Source organism: Caretta caretta, chromosome 10, assembly GCF_965140235.1.
Source record: "Caretta caretta isolate rCarCar2 chromosome 10, rCarCar1.hap1, whole genome shotgun sequence".
Taxonomy (NCBI): domain Eukaryota; kingdom Metazoa; phylum Chordata; order Testudines; family Cheloniidae; genus Caretta; species Caretta caretta.
This window is the reverse complement of record NC_134215.1, coordinates 52886276-52908345: the sequence shown is the minus strand read 5'-3', so window position 1 is coordinate 52908345 and position 22070 is coordinate 52886276. Positions and strand designations below refer to the sequence as shown.

The 22070-nt window shown below is 40.0% G+C and overlaps 1 protein-coding gene across 1 annotated transcript in view; it reads right to left on the bottom strand.

Annotated features, from left to right (window-relative positions):
* VPS13C (vacuolar protein sorting 13 homolog C) overlaps positions 1–22070 on the bottom strand; it is a 188529-nt gene that overhangs the window by 110627 nt on the left and 55832 nt on the right. The window contains exons 20-32 of the mRNA XM_048868093.2: positions 21637–21829; positions 21304–21418; positions 20733–20869; positions 19897–20023; positions 19071–19188; positions 14782–14911; positions 14300–14378; positions 13627–13766; positions 12908–13061; positions 11238–11311; positions 11012–11071; positions 8900–9062; positions 260–376 (exon numbers count right to left, since the gene is read on the bottom strand). Coding sequence (XP_048724050.2) covers positions 260–376; positions 8900–9062; positions 11012–11071; positions 11238–11311; positions 12908–13061; positions 13627–13766; positions 14300–14378; positions 14782–14911; positions 19071–19188; positions 19897–20023; positions 20733–20869; positions 21304–21418; positions 21637–21829 — 1607 coding nt within the window. The remainder of the gene's footprint in view (positions 1–259; positions 377–8899; positions 9063–11011; positions 11072–11237; positions 11312–12907; positions 13062–13626; positions 13767–14299; positions 14379–14781; positions 14912–19070; positions 19189–19896; positions 20024–20732; positions 20870–21303; positions 21419–21636; positions 21830–22070) is intronic.

Here is a 22070-nt window from a genome sequence, read left to right as displayed (position 1 = left end):
AATTTTCTTTATTTACATATTACAAAGTGGAAATGTTTTACATCACGTGTGATTATTAAAAAATTAAAACTTGGGGCACCAGATGGCTTCAGCATACATACCTGGGGCACCAGAAATAGATCTCAAAAAAGTGAAAGAACTCAAGTTCACACTTCCATAGTAAGATATACTTGATAACCTGGTAAAAAGTAATTAAAGAAACTACCACTAATTTACTAACAAGTCCAGTAATCACTTTCTTTACTAAAGAAGCCATTACCTTGTATTTTGATTTCAGCAATGTTGTTCTTTTCATCACACACATTTAAACAGAAGGAATCCAACTTGGCAAACAGCTTGAAGTCAATAACTTCCTTATCCTTGGCAGCTTTGGTCACTACTAAGTAAAAACAAAGAATATCATAATGCATTTTGTTTGTTTGTTTTCAATATACTTTGAAGCTCTTACTCCCTTTGTCTGCTTGACAGAGGCCAGTCAAGATTAATCTTTTTATTTTTTTAAATTAAGAACTCCTACTACTGCTGTCTCTGGTTCATCTTCATTTCTGATACCATCAATGGCAGTGCTAATCTTGACAGAGTTCCAGATGACCAATAGCATTTTAAGCTACTCAGATCTAGTCTATAGGATATGTTTTAAATGCCAGCAGTTGCCTGGAGCCCTTTTGAAAGTAGCACACCCACTTGTGCTACCTCTGGTGGATCAACAATTTTAGAGAAATCAAGTGTGGCAACATTAGGCTTAAGTGCAGTCAATGTTAATTAAACTAATTTGTTTATAAAACATCAATTATAGAATATGAGTTGTTACGGTGATTGATAAATATTTTCTAGTTACGGAAACCCATGAGCATTTTATCAATTTACATCTTCTATGTACAGGTGGCCTTATTTTCAGGATTAAATTTTATTGCTTGGATAAGAAAGGATTTTCTTAAAATCTGAGACTAAGTATTTGTGTTGATTAATAAAAGTGCTGACTGACATAGTTAAAAAGTAATGCTCAACACTGAAGTTTAAATGCTCATAGTTTGTTAGTTATCTGTGCAGTAACTTTGTTACTGGTCTGCAGAAGGAGTGAACCTATCACCTCTAAACAGATCATTAGCTTGATAAACCGCTTTAGACTGCTCTTCTGCCAGAGTAGTCCATTTCTTGGCCCATGTACGTTTTATAGCTCTTGGGAAGCTGGCACAGACTGTTGCCTCTGTCACCAACTGTCTAGGGATTTCTCCTTTTCCTCCTATGCTCCAGAAGCACGTAGAGATTTTCATTAGGCTAAAAAAAGAAACATGCTACGTCCTCAGCAAGTCTCGTCAGAAAAAGTTTATTCTTGCATTTTCTAGTTCAGCACCTAGCTCTTAAGTTAATAACTACTTGCAGAAAGCAACATGTGCCTCTTCTCTCTGTGTATTACCCTGCAATGAGGATTAAGATCCTGCCTTACTTTTTATTCCACAAGCAGAGAAAGAAAGCCATTGGCATACCTCAAAGTTTGAGTGAGCCACATGTGAAGCAGCTCTTAAACAAGCATATATAGGAATAAAAAGCCCAACTGAAGACAACACAGGTGACGAACATTTCAATTTTTTTTCCTTTTTACTAAGGGTATGTCTACACTACGAAATTAGGTCGAATTTATAGAAGTCGATTTTTTAGAAAGTGGTTTTATACAGTCGATTGTGTGTGTCCCCACACTAATGCACTAAACGCATTGAGTCAGTGGAGTGCATCCACAGTACCGAGGCTAGCGTTGACTTTCGGAGGGTTGCACTGTGGGTAGCTATCCCACAGTTCCCACAGTCTCCGCCACCCATTGGAATTCTGGGTTAAGCTCCCAATGCCTGATGGGGCAAAAACATTGTTGTCATAAATATAAAGGGAAGGGTAAACCCCTTTAAAATCCCTCCTGGCCAGAGGAAAAATCCTCTCACCTGTAAAGGGTTAAGAAGCTAAAGGTAACCTCGCTGGCACCTGACCAAAATGACCAATGAGGAGACAAGATACTTTCAAAAGCTGGGAGGAGGGAGAGAAACAAAGGGTCTGTGTCTGTCTATATGCTGCTTTTGCCGGGGACAGAACAAGAATGGAGTCTTAGGACTTTTAGTAAGTAATCTAGCTAGGTATGCGTTAGATTATGATTTCTTTAAATGGCTGAGAAAAGAATTGTGCTGAATAGAATGACTATTTCTGTCTGTGTGTCTTTTTCTAACTTAAGGTTTTGCCTAGAGGGATTCTCTGTGTTTTGAATCTAATTACCCTGTAAGGTACCTACCATCCTGATTTTACAGGGGTGATTCCTTTACTTCTATTTCTATTAAAAGTCTTCTTGTAAGAAAACTGAATGCTTTTTCATTGTTCTCAGATCCAAGGGTTTGGGTCTGTGGTCACCTATGCAAATTGGTGAGGCTTTTTACCAAACCTTTCCCAGGAAGTGGGGTGCAAGGGTTGGGAGGATTTTTGGGGGGAAAGACGTGTCCAAACTACGTTTCCCAGTAAACCCAGTTAGAGTTTGGTGGTGGCAGTGGATATTCCAAGGACAAAGGATAAAATTAATTTGTACCTTGGGGAAGTTTTAATCTAAGCTGGTAAAGATAAGCTTAGGAGGTTTTCATGCAGGTCCCCACATCTGTACCCTAGAGTTCAGGGATGAACCTTGACAATTATCTCGGGTGGTTTTGGGTACAGCTCATCAGTCGCCCCTCCCTCTGTGAAAGCAATGGCAGACTATCGTTTTGCACTTTTTTCTGTGCAGGCGCCGTACTGCTTTCAGCAGACGGTGCAGTAGGACTGCTAACTGTTGTCGTCATCCACCGCTTCCACTGCCACTCTGCTCTCCTGATGCTATGAATCCACCTCGCAGGTCCTCTACATGACCATCGTCTTCCACCGCTTCCGCTGGCACTCTGCTCTCCTGGTGGTCTCGCAGGGCTGCTTCCACTGCAACTCTGCTCGGCTGCTCTTGTCTTGCCATACCACGGCAAGCATGCAGCCTGCTCAGCTGTTGTGTCCTGGCAGCAGATGGTGCAGTAGGTCTGCAAAACTAGTCATCCAACCACCGCTTCCCCTGCAACTCTGTTCTCCTGCGGACGCCACACCATGGCAAGCATGGAGCCCGATTAGATCACCGTGGCAGTTATGAGCATTGTAAAACACCTCACGCATTATCATGCAGTATATGCGGAACCAGAACCTGCAAAAGCAGGCAAGGAGGCAGTAGCAGTGTGGTGACGAGAACGATGAAGACATGGACACAGACTTCTCTCAAAGCACGGGCCCCGGCAATTTGGCCATCCTGGTGGCAATAGGGCAGGCTCATGCCATGGAACACTGATTCTGGGCCAGTGAAACAAGCACAGACTGGTGGGACCGCATAGTGTTGCGGGTCTGGGATGATTCCCAGTGGCTGCGAAATTTTTCCATGAAAGTGCCCTTACACATGCGACGATGTGACTCGCTTTCCCCTGCACTGAAGTGCAAGAATACAAAGATGAGAGCAGCCCACACAGTTCACAAGCAAGTGGTGATAGCCCTCTGGAAGCTTGCAATGCCAGACAGCTACCCGTCAGTCAGGAATCAATTTGGAGTGGGCAAATCTACTATGGGGGCTGCTGTGATCCAAGTAGCCAACACAATCACTTAGCTGCTGCTATCAAGGGTAGTGACTCTGGAAACTGTGCAGGTCATAGTGGATGGCTTTGCTGAAATGGGATTCCCTAACTGTGGTGGGGCAATAGTCTGAACGCATATCCCTATCTTGGGACCCAACCACCAAGGCAGCCAGTACCTAAACTGAAAGGGGCACTTTTCAATGGTGCTGAAAGCACTGGTGGATCACAAGGGACGTTTCACCAACATCAACGTGGGATGGCCGGGAAAGGTACATGACGCTCACATCTTCAGGAACTCTGGTCTGTTTCAAAGGCTGCAGGAAGGGACTTTATTCCCAGACCAGAAAATAACTGTTGGGGATGTTGAAATGCCTATTGTTATCCTTGGGGACCCAGTGTACCCTTTAATGCCACAGCTCATGAAGCTGTACACAGGCACCCTGGACAGTAGTCAGGAGCTGTTCAACTATACGCTGAGCAAGTGCAGAATACAGTCATTGTTGTTTCAAATTCATGCATTCTTTATTAATTCGTCACACAAATAGGGGGATAACTGCCAAGGTAGCCAGGGAGGAGGGAAGCATCGAGCGAGGTGGTGGAGGAGGGGAGGAGGGAAGGACAAGGCCACACTGGCATTCAATAAATTTTGAAGTGCAGTCTTCTGTTGCTTGGGCAGTCCTCTGGGGTGGAGTGGTTGGGTGCCCAGAAGCCCCTCCCCCCCGCCCCACGTTCTTGAGCGTCTGGGTGAGGAGGCTATGGAGCTTGGGGAGGAGGGTGGTTGGTTACACAGGGGTTGCAATGGCGGTCTGTGCCTTTCCTGCACCACAACCATATGCCGGAACATATCGGTTTGATCCTCCAGTAGCCTCAGTATTGCATCTTGCCTCCTTTCATCATGCTGCCACCACCTTTCCTCTTGATCCCACCACCTCTCCTGTTGCTCCAGCCATCTATTCTCTCGCGTGTCCCTCCTGTCCTCGTGTTCATTTTGTGCTTTCCTGGACTCTGCCATTGTCTGCCTCCACGCATTCTGCTGGGCTCTTTCGGTTTGGGTGGACTGCATGAGCTCAGAGAACATTTCATCACGAGTGCGTTTTTTTCACCTTCTTATCTTTCCTAGCCTCTGGGACGGAGATGCTAGTTGCAGCGTTGAAACATTTGCAGCTGCGGGAGGAAAAAAGGGAGATTAAAACTGAAAAAGACACAATGGCCATTTAAAAGGAGGGGCTGATGTTTTTCAGTTAATGTGCAGCACAAACCCAACTAAACCGCCCCCACACCCAATTCTCTGGGATGATCGCTTCACCCCTCCCCGCACCAGGTGGCTAACAGCGGGGATGATTTATTTTCAGCCACAGGCAAACAGCCCAGTAGGAACAGCCACCTCTGATGTCTCCTTAATAAAATTCCCCTATTTCAACCAGGTGACCACAAATGATATCACTCTCCTGAGGATAAGACAGAGAGATAAATGCCAGCAAACACCGGGACCACACGCTGCCATGCTTTCTTATGCAATGATTCTACTGCTACTGGCCTGCCATGGTAAAGTGTCCTAGCATGGAAGATGCAATAAGGCTGCCCTCCCCAGAAACCTTTTGCAAAGGTTTTGGGAGTACCTCCAGGACAGCTTCATTGAGATGTCCCTGGAGGATTTCCGCCCTATTCCCCAGACACGATAACAGACTTTTCCAGTAGCAGTACTGGCCGTGAATGCATCCCAAGTCTTCAGGCCAAATTAATCATTAAACATGCTTGCTTTTAAACCGTGCATTATATTTACAAAGGTACACTCACCAGAGGTGCCTTCTCTGCCTTCAAGGTCCGGGAGCCCGGGTTGGGAGGGTATTGGCTCCAAGGTGATAAATAGTTCCTGGCTGTCGGGGAGAATGGTTTCTCCGCTTGCCTGGTGCATGTTATCTTCTTTGTCCCCAAAATCCTCATCCCTGTTGCGTGAGACTCCCTTGCAGGAGTCCACGTACAGGTGTGGGGTAGTTGTAGGGACACCCCCTAGAATTGCATGCAGCTCATCATAGAAGCAGCATGTCTGGGGCTCTGACCCCGAGCGGGCGTTTGCCTCTTGGGTTTTTTGAAAGGTTTGCCTGACCTCCTTAAGTTTCACGCAGTACTGCTGCGGGTCCCTGTGATAGCCTCTGTCCTCCTCCAAGGGCATGATTTTTTCAAATATTTTTGCATTTCGTCTTTTGGAACGGAGTTCGTCTCCCCATACAGCAATCAGATCCAGTACCTCCCGTTCAGTCCATGCTGGAGCTCTTTTGCGATTCTGGGACTCCATGGTCATCTCTGCTGATGAGCTCTGCATGGTCATGCCATGATGGCCAAACAGGAAATGAAATTCAAAAGTTGCCGGGGCTTTTCCTGTGTACCTGGCCAGTGCATCTGAGTTGAAAGTGCTGTCCAGAGTGGTCACAATGCAGCACTGTGGGATTGCTCCCGGAGGCCAATACCATCCAATTACATCCACACTACCCTGAATTTGACCCGGCGATGTCAATTTCAGCGCTAATCCCCTTGTCGGGGAGGAGTACAGAAATCAATTTTAAGAACCCATTAAGTTGACAAAAACGGCTTTGTTGTGTGGACGGGTGCAGGGTTAAATCAATGTAACGCTGCTAAATTCAACCTAAACTCGTAGCGTAGACCAGGGCTACGTGTTTTGCCTGCCACACCTATCTTTAGATCATATCAATGCTCCTGCATCTTGATCCAACAAATTAAGCACTTACTTAACTTTAAGCGAGCAAATAGTCTCCATTAGTTAAGTACTTGTTCTTAACTTGTTCACTGGGTCAGGGCCAGAGTGCTTAGTATCTTGCATGATTGAACCCTTTAGTGACCATTAAGATTGGATACAGGAGTTTTAAAGCCAGGAGTTTGGGAAATTTAACAATACACATGTTTAGCTAATTATGTGACAAAATGTTGAAGCTAATCAGAGACATTAAGGAAGGTTTCTGCTTCTAATCTCCCAAATACAGCCAACACTAGACAAACCACGTAAACACTTTTTGGAAGCAACCTAATTGTGAAAGGAATGCAAGACTATGTTATCGGAGCAATAAATCTAGAAGTAAAATGGGCCTACACCAACCACCCCCACTTTTCTTTTCAAAGAAAAACATGAATTTAAACTCTGACAAATAAAACTAGAAATATCCTTTTTGAAATTCATTTCTTTAGTAAACACATTAAAGTCTTCATTCCTTGAACCTGAAGAACATTTATGGTGGGAAACGTTTTACAGAAGATACTGATTACTTCTAACTCATGTTTCCACTTAAAGATGAAAACCTTTGTTGGTTCTCCAATGCTTACAATGGCATAAGCCTCTTAAAAGGCACATTTGCAAATATTTTGTATCTAAATGAATGCCTTCATTTAATATCTTCCTAATTTCATTGATATATTAATAATCAGATGTTTTATGCACAATTATAGCAACGTCATTTGAGGCTAAGCTAATTACTCATGTAAGAAGTCACTGAAGTATATGTTTATAGGAATGTAGAAATTAATTAATTGCTGACAGTGCTCCAATAACTCTCAACCCACTCAAGAAGACGAGAAATCATCTTTCCAAAAATGATCATATAGAAGCAACAACTTAATTTGAAGACTTTCAATAAATTATTTAATTTCAAAAGACTCTTGAGAAATCAAAACTGATCAAAAAACAGGAGCATTTGTACTTTTTGAAAAGAGAATTTCTTTGTATTCTGTCCATTATCTGAGGTACTCTTTCAATTTTATTAATGCTTGACTGGAAATAAAAGAGTTAAAACTAACTTTAAAAAGTTTTCTGGATCTTCCCTGCTATAATATTGTATATTAATAATACAAAGTGCATATTCAGGAGCTGAAAGTGCCACCTAAGCCAACCCCAAAGGCATGGAGCCAATGAAAAAGTGATAACCAATTTAAAGCTAAAGAAGTATGAAAAAGGTGTGTTCTATCATTTCATGAAAATAAAGAAAAGGCTATAAAAAACTCTGAAGTGAGCGCACGCACATGTGCGCACACATACCCTACTACTTAGACAACAAGCACTCCACAACTCATCCTGGCCACCTCTATAAGCAACCTACGTAAGGAAAACGGAAAAAACCTCAATAAACCAACCCAAGGAAACAGCCCCACTACTTCAACCTGGACTAGTGAGAGGACATTAAGAGACTGCCAACGGATTAGCTTTAAAACTCTTGTCATGATTTTCTTGGTAATACTGAAATGTTATAAGAGACGGAAAAAAAACACAACGAGGAGTCCGGTGTCACCTTAAAGACTAGCCGATTTATTTGGGCATTAGCTTTTGTGGGTAAAAAATCCTGAAGTAGGGTTTTTACCCACGAAAGCTTATGGCCAAATAAATCTGTTAGCCTTTAAGTGCCACCAGATTCCTTGTTGTTTCTGTGGATGACTACCTCTCTGATACTTAAACGACTAAGTTTCTCCTGTTAATCACCAAGTGGTTAAACCTTGCATTCCTGGAGAGAAGACAGAGGCTAAACATTGGTAAACTGACATTCAGTGGGATTTAATTGGATTTAAGAGTCTTAATTTTGGCTAACTGGCCTGTCTCAAGATTGCTCCTTAAATGGCTTCTTCTAAGTAACTGGATTTCCACATTTTCTTCAGTTTCATAAGATGCAGTAAAGATCACTTACTTTGCCAACTATAAACTGGCTTATTAATATATAAACTGGTTATATATTAACAAACAATGGGACATCCTGCCTTTAACCAAAATTCTCCCCATCTATGAACATTATTTATCTAAGGATATACTAAAGAAAGGATTCACAATAATTTCAGGAAAAATATACTTTAGTTTTAACTTACCAAGAGGAAAACATACCTAAGAGGTGTTCATTCTCAGGGTTGTAATTTCTGGTAAAAGCTTTCCACAGAAAGAGATACCACACAAATTGTAATGTAAATAACCAGTTTATCATTTGTATTGTTTAATGTTTTCTTTTCCTCACTTCAATAACAAAATAGCCATAGTTTATAACTGCCATTATTTTGCTTGGCCTTAATCATGATGTCCCCTAAGCGATGTAAAATAACTCTTGTGACTAAACAGTGGATGCCTCTGAGTTGGCAGTGAAAGAAAATTAGTAAGAACTTGTCTACCATTTCTTGTTTCTGCAAACTAAATATTTTAATAATTTTTAAAATTAAATTAATGTCTAACAATTTAAATCTACCCTTTCAATCCAACATAACACACTGAACAACATTAGGCTCGCCAAAAAGATTAACTATACCTTTCTTCACACTCGTATCTTTTTGCTGCTTTTCTCCTTGTGTTTGCAAGTGTCCTATGTCACCAGCACTTGGACTGCTTGATGGAATAACACTTGTTAGAAAATTGATAGTAGAGAGAAGGGCCTGTGTATGTAGCAGAAAATTTAATGACGAAAAGGCCACCTGTTTAAAACAAAAGAATCCAAATCACAAAAAGTAAAGCTACAGGTAACATTCATTTAGCATGTGGATCACTTCCATGAGTAGACTTGCTGAATGGGTTGGGATTTAGGCTTGCAGGGTGACAATTATATAAGAAAATAACACAGATATGTAATCACCAATAAGTATTTGGCTTCATCTTCCCACAATACAAGAACAAGGTGACATGCAACTAAACTAAAGAGACATCAAATACTCGACTAGTTGTGTTTTTTTTTCCCCCTTTTAGTTGACTCCAGTATATTCTTTGAGTAGTTTTTCCTGATCTGTTTTTTAAGTTTGTAAGTTTAAGTTTAAGTTTTCTGGTTCTCTTAACCTTTGTTGCCCTGAGAACTTAGTCTGTTGGGGAAAATGCATAATACTAATTACCAGAAGATGCAGAAAATACCTTCCCAGAAAGTTCTTCAGGGGAACACTTGCATTATTAAACTGTCTGTTCTCAGCTGGACAAAATAAACCTTTCAAGCAAGCTGCAGTTGAATGTTACTAAAAATCCCGTGCTATACCAGAGGTATTAGCCAGGCTTATACCACACTGTAGTTGTCCCAAACACACAAAAAGACAGACAAGATGAAAGAGAGGTAGTTTAATTAGGCCATAACTTGATAAATTAATCTGGGAACCATCAATAACAACTTCATTTTCATTAAAATTATGCTGATGTATCCAAGCCTAGTTCTATCACTTTTCACTAATCTTGACAGTTTCATATAAGGAATGTAAAGATTTAACACTAAATATGTACCAAAGAATTCAACTCAATATATAGAAGGATTCACAGAAATATAAAACATTTCTAAACTGGGAACAAACAGAATTCATAGACCCAACGTAGAGCACTCTAGTTGACCATTTCAGTCAAATATTCAGTTTGACTGTAACTGGCAGATGCTTCAAAAGAAGATGCCTTCATCCCCAAGGTACTCCTTACATCAGTCACAGCTCACACCAGGGAAAAAAAGTTTCTTCCTGACACCAATTGGCAATATGCCCTATGGTAAAAAAACTGATTATCTTTCTCGTTTTTCATCTCAGGCACAGTTAATGGAGATTTTTTTTAACCTCCCCTCCCTCCCCCCAGGTTGTTTTAATCTCTTCCGACATTTCACCCAAACATCAGATATTGAGAGTACCACACAATAAATGTATTTCCTTTTCACATACTTAAATTTGTTCCTTTATAACTTTAATACCTCCTTGTTCTTGTACTGTGGAGGAAAAAACCATTAGTACAGAGCTTGCTCACTCCGCCAATTGTTACAGTTATCTAGTCATTTTAAAATGTTTGGTGCCTGAACTAAGGCTTTTAAGCACATATTTCAGTTCATTGGCAGGGAATAGCTGAGACTTCTGATCCATACTCTAATAGCTTCTGGGAGAGCTGGACCTCTTTGCACTGCCAGAGTGGCACACAAGGACAGTAAAACTGCCCTAAGTGGGCAGCTGAGAATTTTCCTAGGTTGGGGCAGCTGTTATAGCCATCTCCTATGAACCCCAGGGTGTAGAGATGTGTCAGGGGCAGGGCTGGAGTGGTATGGTGGCAATCTGGACTTCAAGGCCTTGTCTCTACTGGGTGTGGCGGGGAGGGGGATGGAGTTGAAGGGTGTGTTAACTCATAACTCGAGTTAGCTAGTTAAAACCCTAGTGAAGGCCAAGCAGCTGGTAGTTTTCACAACAGTTTGCCGGTCAAGGTAAGACTATGGAGGAGCCTAGGCTTCAACTTGACCTACTGAAACTACAAGTTGCCCTGTCATTACTAGCATTTTACCTTAACTTACTTAACACGAGGTAAGATCATACCATTTTACCTAGGGAAGTCAGGCTTAGTCTTCAATGAGTCTGAGTTTTGACTTGCAGGTACCTGCTAAGTAAAGTGTCTAATACTAGACACTTGAAAAAAATTCACTTACCTGAAATGTTTGTTCAGTGTTGTCAAAGCTTGACTGAAATTTTGGACCATTTTTGTCAGCCTAAAAGGGAAACATGTTATAAAAGGTTAAAGATAGACAAATTGAATGAGCCATTGCATTGTATAGACTGCAGTCATTTATACCTTGTGTGCTAAATTTTTAACTTGTTACCAGATACACTGAACAGATCATTTTAATAAATACTTATTAAATAGTAAGCATGTACCTTGATATATTCCACTTTCAAAAGGTCTAATCCAGGTCCATCTGAAGAGCTAATTAAGTGAAGTGGTCGTTTATCTGTAACATACCAAGTAAGAGCATATTAAGAAGTCAGCTTTCACAATATTGAAGCAGGCAAAGAAATGATTTTATGAAACCCTTCTCCTCTAACATTGTTTTCTATTTAACACTTCAAATTGTGATGCTGCCTGAAGCATTGTGCCAATAACCTAGAATCCATATTTACATTTTGAGTTGAACGTTTAGGCAGGCAATGACAAGTCAACACTGTCATTAGACAGGCTTATACCTTTTCTTTTTGCCGTATTTAAAATACTTATATTGAAGAATAAGAATATTAAAACATTTAAAGGGCTGTAATTTTCAAAAAAGGTAGGTGCCAAACTCGTATTAGACGTCCATGTGTGCTGGAGACTAATGTTGATATGTGCCCCTGAAAAATGTTTCACAAAGCATTCAGTTGGAAAAAAAAAAATCATGACAGATGGAATAGGCTCTGCTTCAATATCTCAATACTGAATCCTTTCTTTATCTGTACAGTAGTAAAGACAGTAACATGGACAAAATATACAGTATACACCAAAATCATTAATGAACAAGTATCAGGAAGATTGGAAGAGGCCCTGGAGGTTTTTCGCCTTCCTCTGTAGTGTGCGGCACGGGTCACTTGCTGGAGGATTCTCTTCTCCTTGAAGTCTTTAAACCACGATTTGGGGACTTCAATAGCGCAGACATAGGTGAGAGGTTTTTTGCAGGAGTGGGTGGGTGGGTGAGATTCTGTGGCCTGCGTTGTGTAGGAGGTCAGACTAGATGATCATAATGGTCCCTTCTGACCTTAACATGTATGAATCTATGGAAGTTCTTCTAGGGCTTGAATTGGGCTAGCATGCACTTGTGCACCTAGACTGACCAAAACAGCTCATTTATCAGTGTGTTCTGTCATTTGTCTGTTTTGTTTAAAGTTTTCTTTTCCTTAATAATAAAACACCCATGGTTAATAATTGTGATTATTTTACTTGGCTTCAATCATGGTGTCACGTAAGGTATGTAAAAGAATCACTGGAGACTAAATAGTAGGAATCATAATGCCGGAGGATAGTCTCATGAATTAGCCTGTAACAAAGATTCCATCTTTTGATTTGATTTTCCCTGAATTAGCAAGAGCTAGGCTACCACGTCTTGTTTCTCTGGACCAAATTTAAATTAACCCCCTTCCCACTCTTCAACAGATACATTGCCACATATGTATTACTAAGAAAGCTGACTTCCTGTTCTAGGTATCTTCCTAAAAATTTGGATGCGTGTCGAAGGGTAAGGGTCAGATTTTTAAAACTTGACTTCCACCATTTTGCAACTACAACTTAGATATCTAAATTACTCATTTACTAGATAAGCACAGAAAACCAGATGGATGTCTTAATGGCATCAACTGTGCCGGCACATAAGTTCCATTATTTGGGCCCACACAACCGCAGCCTCAAAAGAGAAGGGGCTCATTCTAAATATCAAACCTAAGTGTCATACTGTAGAACTTTTCTCTGAAAGCGTAGGGTAGGCAGTCGAAACCTTGATACAAAAAGGTTTAACTATGCAGTCTACTAAGCAGAGACATGATTACTTTTAGCCTCCATTTTGTTTTATTATTTTCATTACCTTGAATTTTGTGGTAATCCAAGCTGATTTTCTTTAAGTAAGATACAGCTGTTAAGTCGTATGTTCTGACTGTAGCTTCTGTTCCGAGCTGCATTACATTAAATACAAGTATTGTTTCCTCTATTTTTTGTTGCTTTGTGAGTTCTAAAACCACCTACATGAATGAGAATTACACAAATGTCAGTAATAGAGTGGTATCTCTTTTCATATCTGATGTTCCATTTTTTATTAATCAGAAAGAGGAAAATAAAATTGCTGCTAATTTTACTGTCTTATTTTCCTTAACAACTAGCATTCTTGCACAAGAGTCTGAAAATGAAGGTGGGCTGTCAAGATCTGAACTACTTGAAGCATAATGGAACCGGGGGGGGAACACAACATTTCTAATTCTTGGTGAACCAATATTTTCAGTAGAATTTTGCTGTTACAAAGCAGAATCAAACTCCTAGAGTTGGTTCTTTGTTAATGACTCTCCTGATGTTTCAACTTCCTCCTTCATACGTGGCATCACTATCAAGTTACTACATATGGAAGTTTGCTGGATTATGGTGCTAAAGTAAATGTATTATTTTCTGAGATTACACTTCATCAACGTGTTGTTTATAAGACTAATGGGGGTGCACTTTGACATGTAATGGATCATATAATAACTGCTTTATAATGGCCTTCAGATTAAGAGAGAGTAATGCAATTTGAAGAGAGAAGAGTAAAACACATGCCTCTTTAATTTCAAACTTCAACTGAAGGTCTATGAACTCCTCATTAATAGCCTCTGTTTTGTTTTTTAGATCATGTCCCTCAGGTAGAGCCTTTTCAGTTAGTGAAAAAGAATTTTCAGCATCAAAATATTCATCAGACTCTAGGAAATAAAGACATGTAATATTTTTATGCTGTCTGTGGCACTGACAGCCAAATATAAAAACAAGCAAATGTTCTCTTTGCAACAGCTAGTACCTTGACATACTGATTTGTCTGTCATTATCAATTCTGCATTTACCTGTGTTTGAGGCCTCTTCGTGTAAGTATTTTCTAAATATGGTAATTACAAGCGCAAGATAGTTGTGACAATCAGGATCCAGACACCACAAGTAACAGCCCATTGAATGACTGATCTCAGATGAGGAAAGCCTCCCATACACTAATTTACATTATGAAAGCTATTTTCTAAACAAAAAAGGCTAATTATTTATTTTTAAAAAGCAAGCTTAGTGTCTTAAGATACTATCAGGAAGATCTGCAAGGCCGCCTTAAATTTTGCAATTCATAGGTATGCACAGGTATTTATTGTCCACTGGACACTCATTTCATGATCAGAAACACCAAGCAAAGTTTTGTTGCTAAATAGACAATAGTTTTTTTTACTTTTAGAAATAGTTATAAATATTTTGTTACCTGACTCTACTCCTTCCAGCAATATTGACGTGTCAAGTAACCCTTTCCTCACATCAGTAACCGTGGGGATAGCAGGTACCTAGAAAAAAATAGCCAAGTACAGAAACTAATCTACCATAACTTTTTATGACTTCAGAATGTTCATTTATATTCTCATGAAAATCCACCCTGCTTTTCAAATAAAATCTGTGGATAAGACTCAAATTTTAATTTGAGCTTTCAAGTCAACATATACACTGCCTATTCAAATAAGACTAGTTGTGTGTGCTCAAGTGGACTTTGAAGACTATCTTCATCATCATTTACAGCAACACATGAACATATTACTTTATTTTTTTTTCAGATATCCTGTAGCTTTCTCTTACCTGCTAATATCTGCTTTCCATAAATACTAAATGAAGGAATGCACTCACTAAAAGTGGTTTTATGCAGTTATACTATCATGTTTTAGTTCGAGTTTACCATTATCCTAGTCAGTTTACCTTTGTGCTTTGAACTGACATGGCTGACATCTGAGGAAACGGAATGCTATCAATCAGATCAAAAATCCCCTTAATCTTTTGGTCAGAAAGCCTCACATGTACCAGGGGAAGGCCTCCTGAAACTTTAAACCTGTGGGGAGAGAATTAAAAAAACCAGCATTTTGTGAACAGTGTAATATTGGAATGAAGTTACATGTGAGCCAACTTTTCAGCAGATACTAAGAGGTTTACTAAATTTTAATTTTAGCATGTCATTAACCATTGGAGCAAAGAAGCTCATGATGCAGACCTCTGCATTCAGGGCCTGTTAGTACATATACTTATAGTTAACGCAGCCATAAAAAAAAATTCTATCAGTGAAACTATATTAAACACCCAAGCTAAATGGAGATTTCCCCCCCCCCCCCCACTATTGAATTTCACAGATAACCCCTTTCCCCCGCCTTCCTATTGAAGCCCGGGGGCTAGTCATAACTCCCTCCTCCTCTCAGCTCCTCCTTTGTGTTAGCCATACTGATGGCTGGAGAACAATGTAAGATACTTGCCCGAAAATCCAGAAAAACTGCCTCTACATACATTTTACGTATTCAGGTCACTGGTTTTGCTCTTAACTTGTGATATTTGTTTTTCTTGGAAAAGTTAAGATGTGGGGACAACCCACCCAGAGCTACTTTATTCAGAACACACTCAACTGCCACAATGTTCAAAAGTTTTTGTTCAGTAAACAGCAGAACAGTTTGTGCTTTTAAACAAAAATGTAAAGGAATTATTTGCAGCCTGAAACCGTGACCAAAAACACTTCAGACAAGATTTCCTTGAAAATTTTAATAGGTGGTATGCAAAAAAAAAACACAATTACTAACTTGTTCCTCAACTGTGGTTATTCGAGGTGTGTTGTACATGACCATTCCACTCTTGGCGTGTGCATGCCCCGAACACAGTGGTGAGAAATTTTTCCCTCAGCAGTACCCATCGGGGCAGCTCGAGAGCTCTCTGCTCTTGCATGCCTGTGCATATATGTATAAAAGGACAAGGTCACCACCGCCATCCTCCAGTTTCTTTTTGCCGGAAAAACACTGATGCAGGGAGGTAGGACAGCAGGTCGTAGAACGGACATATGCAACTCATCTTGAAGAACAATAGTTATGGAACAGGTTAGTAACTGTTTTTTTCCTTCAAGTGATTGCACATGTGCATTCCTCTCTTGATGATTCACTAGCCATGGAAACAGGTAAAAGGATCTGAGCCTATCTGCACAGGGACTAAAGGACAATTCGCCCAAATCTGGCATCATCCCGAGCTTGCTGAGTGATGGCATAATAGGAAGCAAACATGAGCACCAAAGACCAAGTTGCCATCTTACAAATGTCTGAGATAGGAACTTTAGCCAGGAAGGCTGCAGAAGCAGCTTGCTATCTCATTGAACATGCTATCACTCCGCTTGGCAGGCTAACATTAGACAAATAGTAGCACAGGCGGATACATGAAGTTATCCAAGATGATATGCTCTGAGAACGAACTAGGAGCCCCTTCATTCTGTCTGTGATCACCACAAAGAGTTGGGAAGACAGATAGAGAACTGTTTGGACCTGTTAGTGTAGAATGCCAATGCTCTCCTAATAACCAGAGTATGTGCAGCCTTCCTTTCAACTTTATCTGAGTGCAGTTTGGGGCCCACAGCTCACTTACCCTCATAGTCATGGCCTCCAAAAATGTTACTTTCACTGAAAGAGACAATCAAGAGCAGGTAGCTAAAAGCTTAAAAGAAAGAACAAACTTTTACGGTATCAAGTTTAGGTCCCATGAGGAACAGGATCTCGTACCTGACGATCTTTCCAGGTCTTTCAAAAATGTATTGATATTCTGTTAGAAAAGAGAGAGCAGTCAGCCACCTAAGAGTGGAAGGCTGAGATAACTACTAAGTGGACCTTGATGGAACTAACAGCCAATCTATGTTTTAGGTACAAAAGATAGTCCAAAATATATTGGATTGAAGAATGTATCAGCAAAATTCCAGGCAGATGAGACCAGGCAGAGAAATGCTTCTGCTTAGAGGGTTTGTCTATACAGTAACTCGACACCTGCAACACACCCTGGTCAGCTGGTTCAGGATTGCACAGCTCAGGCTGAGGGGCTGTTTGATTGCTGTATAGACTTCTGGGCTCGGGCTCGAGTCCAGCCTCCAGGTCCCTGTGAGGCGGAAGGGTCCTAGAGCTCCGTCTCCAGCCCAAGCCTGGAAGTCTACACAGCAATCAAACAGCCTTGCAGCCCGAGCCCTGCAAGCCCAAAGGTGGCTGGGTTTTTTTTTGCTGTGTAGACATACCCAGAGAGGCAAGTAGATGTCGATGATCATTTTCTACTATGCAATAGCACATCTTAACCTCTTTTGAACACAACTGCCCCCCAGAGTCTAACCATGGAGCATCTATGCTGTTCGATGGATGTCTACAGGTTTAGGTAGACAACAGACAACCATGGTCTTGAGAAATAAGATTTTAGATGGTCTAGATAATACTTAGTCCTGCTGTGACTGCAGGGGACTGGACCAGATGACCTCTCAAGGTCCCTTCCAGTCCTATGAAATTTAATCCGGGTCCAATGGAAGCAGTATCAGCTTTTTCACTGAAAGGTACAGGACAGTGGAGAGTCAGTGCTGCCTTGGCCACGCTGGGGCAATAAGAATGTTTCAGGCATGGTGCAGTCTGATTTTTTAGTAGCACATTGTGAAGCGGTGGAATCGATCGGAAAGCATGCAGAAGATCGCTCCTTCAGAGAACAGGAAAGTGTCCATTAGGGAACCCAGACAGTGACCCTGTAGGTAACAAAACTGTTGGCATCTCCTGTTTTATCTCATTGCAAACAGGTCTACCTCAGGAGCTGCACAGGGCTGGAAAATGAACCTGGTTCCATCCAGATAAATAGACAACTCATGGTGATTCATCAATGACCTGCTTAGGTCACCTGCCAGCCTGTTCTACACTTCCAGAAGAAGCACTTCTTGGCAGAACAAGGATGAGCGGCCACCTCCTTGTCTGCTGAGATAGAACATTGTTGCTGAGTTGTCTGTGATACTGAGAAAATTGAAATGGGACAGAAAAACTGGGCACACTAGCCAGATAGTTGTCAACTCCCCTTACCTCATGAGTCAGGTCTTTTGCAGACTATAACCCCTAAAACTGAGGGGGAACCCAGATCAGCATCCCAACCTAAAGCAGATGCATCTGTTACTAGCATGAGTGATGGCTCAGGAGGACAAATTAACTCCTTCTCAAATGTTGGCAGAGTTTGCCCACCAGTCTAGTCTAGTCTAGAGAATCTAAAATGTGAGGTGCCCCTTGAGCACAGTGTTCACATAGTGACAGCTTGGCAAAAATACTGAGGCTAGCCAACCTTGTAGAATCCTGATATGTAATCTGGCACACCACACTACATATATGCATGAGGCCACAAGAAGTAAGAAGGAACAGAGGGGTGGAGGGAATGGCTTTTCTCTTTATACTGACACAGAGGTGTGCGACAGGGAAGAGTGATTGAACTGCCATGAAGGGTACCTCAGAGGAAAAAATTTCTGACAACTGTGCTTGGGATGCACCCACACCAAGAGTGTAATGTACTTGTGCAATCATTCAGAGAATAGAATAAATTGGTTAGTCTCTAAGGTGCTACAAGTACTCCTTTTCTTTTTGCGAATACAGACTAACACGGCTGCTACTCTGAAACCTGTCAGAGAATAGATTATTGCAGGCCAGTAGGAACTGTGTGACCATGGAGCATAGTCAGTGCAAATAGTATCTTCTGAGAATTTAGCTACCAAATGCTAACAAGTATCCACGTGCCATTTTTCAGAGGCTCACAACTAAGGCCAAATTTCCACAGGAACGACAAAAAGCACATTCTTGACACGAGTGTGAATTCTCTTAAGTGCATGCTCTAAAGCATAGAGATGCTTTAGCAATTTAACATGGGCAAAAGAAGATGTTTTTCCTTTATCTGATTCTCACAAAAGGCTACATTGTTTTAGCTGAAACTTTGCTGCAGGCTAAGAATTTTGTAAACGCTCGATATGTCAAGTTTCATCCCAAATGATTGAAGCTTGGCAAAGTTACAAGCAACATATAAACTGTTAGGCAGCCTTAATTATAAATGTAGCTACTGACTTTGCCGTAACAAGGAGAAAATTAAGTCTTCAAACTCCATCTTGTCCCACTGGGCTTCAGTGACAAAGCCCTTTTTCAATAAGAACAAATGACCAAGCAAAAATTAATTGTCTGATAGTGCTGATACATTACTTAGCCATTCTGAGGTCTTTCTCCACCATTGATTTGGCTAATTGCACATGCATATCCATAGGCTGTAATATGTGCAAAGCAGATGGATGCTGAAATCGAGCCTTCTTCCAGTCTTCACCTGAAGGAATGATTAACCAGTTTAAAAATTAAACTTCACAAGCTTTATTTTGTAATGAAGAGACAGTATAAAAATAATCCAGAAAAATCATTTAAGAATTACTTTAAAAAATCCAGCCCATCTAATGAACTGCAGAAACCTAAGTTCATATAGGCAAGATATTGCATGGATTTCCACAGGTCAGAAAACAGCCACCCCTAACATCATGCTTTATCAGCATCTAGCATGGGCCAAAACCAAGAAGTATTTTCACTTACAACTTTGAAAACCCAGAAGCAAGAGCTATGAACTCAGCCATTATCAGTACGTCAGATTTCTTCTTTTCCTCACAATATTTTTCCTAACATAAGAGTCCTCACATGTAAATCATCATAAAAGACCATCATATACATTTTGAGCTAGTCTGAGCTGTCTATTAATCCAAATAAACAAAAATTCATGAGCCTATCAATCGGTGCGGAATACTAAGTTACCTACCCCTAACTTACTTGCTAACACTTGAATGAATACAGCAATAATATAGATTTCCAGAGAACAAATGGGCATTTTTACACAAGATACCGGAAATATTAAAATAAAGGAAGTTTTACAGTTTTAATTTCTATTTTCTTTACATTATAGGTAACTTATTTTAAGAACAAACCACTATCTACTAATATATAAACATTTTTATTGTTCTTTGATTAAGAAGTGATTATGCTTTAATACCTCTTCTGCCAAAAAGAAGTTGTACATTCTTGATTTCCACATCAAACGTGTCATAAGCTTTGTCCATAATCTCTTCCAAGGATGAAAAACTAGAAGATTGATGACCCCCTTGATTTATGCTGGTCAACTGGTGGGACAGATTGAAAGAAATAAAAGTACAGTATTTATACACACACACTATATTATTCATTTCAATACTGTACAGGCAAAAACTACTAGATTTTTAAAGCCTGTAATTTTTGGTTTGACTACCTCAGAAGAGGTATTTTAGAAATATCAACGCCATTATCCTTAATAAAAATTAAGATAGCATAACTGAAAATAGAGCAAGTTCAGTAATATTTATTTTTATTTTTGTTAGTATATCACATTAGGTCTACAACAATATATTAGTCAACTTATATAGGACTTCAAGTTTCAGCTTTACAGCACCACCATAGCATCAACTTCACAGCTCCAGAGTAGCTCAACAGCTTTTCTTAAGTCTTATTTGTTAAATAAAAGGAAGACTACTTCGCTGACAAATGTCGGTGCACAGTGCTTTATAAACAAGTGAAATATATGGCTTTGAAAATCACATAGCTCTTACAGTTTAACTTGTTTGATAAATGGAACCACATTTCACAAAGAATGAAATATAGTTCTTCTGGATGATTCTTATTCATGTGTTTATGACAAAGATTATGATGCAAATGATACTAGTGGGTTTACAAAAAGGTGTCTGACCACTGATCAGCACTGTTGTCAGTCTTAAAATGAGCCTCCTGTGAACAAATAATTGTATAATTTCCCTCTATCTTGAACTCAAATGAAACCAGAGGAAACCAACTGCATACCTGAAACGTACCGAAGTCCAAAATAAGTAGGTCTGACTTTTCATTGTGGAAACCGGTCTGTGGAACCACAAGATAGGATGGTTTCAGATTAATCCTCAAGTCAAGCACTTTCCGTGTTTCAATAATATGAGCTAGTCCTTAAATAAGGAAAAGAACAGATTAAAAGATGAAAATATATTCACATCTGTAACCAACAGGTATGGCACATGGAACAAACAATACTATACCAAGGTAAAAGTCATATTTTCACTGTAGGAGCAGTTACAGATTAAATGTGATCAATCTTTAATGCAGACATCTTTTTGGTTAACTTCTCTATATGCTAACATCTTGTAAGTTTTTCAGTCAATTTTTCAATTTATTGCTAGAAAGCATTCTATCTGGAGGTTAATCACTCATCTTTGTATTGACTCAAGAGAAACAGAACTCAAAGCAATTTTGAGTCAGAGATCCCATGGTGTGATGTTTATTCAAACAGCAATACTAATACTGCCTCGCAAGTAAGGCCCCCAGACTCTTGGCTAATATTTAAGGGTTCACTTATCAATGGTAGTTACTTTTATCTATTTACCTGTAGCAGTTCTTTCTTTAATTTCTTCCAACTTCATCAACGTGGCTGATGTTAGTCGTTCCAGATCCATTCCCTTACTTGTCTGGAAGAATTCCACCATTGCATTTATTGTTCTCTTTAAAAACAAATAGCATCAGTTTATATGCAATCATCCAATACACACTGCTTCCGTTCCAAAATATAAATTAAATATCAATTAAACTGAGATGGCAAAAAATTAAGGCAAGGAAGAAAAACTACTTTGGTACAATATTTGAAAGGAGATGGAAAGGCAATGAGGTTGAGAGAGAACAAAAGGTATTCCCATACTTTTCTAATTTGAATATTACTCACAGCATCATATATGATTTCCACAGGCTGTGATTCAACTATAAGGCTCTGGTCAGCAGTACTATCTTCTGGATTTGTCTCAAACACTATTTTAAGCAAAGATGATTTGGTATCCCCAATAGAAGCCACAAGAGAAGGCACGATACTTTGTTGTTTCAGTCCTGTTACATACCAGTGCTCAAGCTTTGCCTCCACTCTGTAAAAGAAGACAAGAATTGTTTTAAATCAATTTGTATTGAATATTCAAGAGTATGTAAATGTAACAATGGAATACAAGCTGCAATTTCACTTTGCACCAACATGAAACAGGAAAATTCACAGTGTCTTAGACAAGATGTAAGTGAACACAAGACACAGGGGCGGCTGGCTAATCATTAGCCAGAACTGTCTCAAGAAGTATCCTAAATTCATAGGACTAACTGCATGCCAAAGGATTT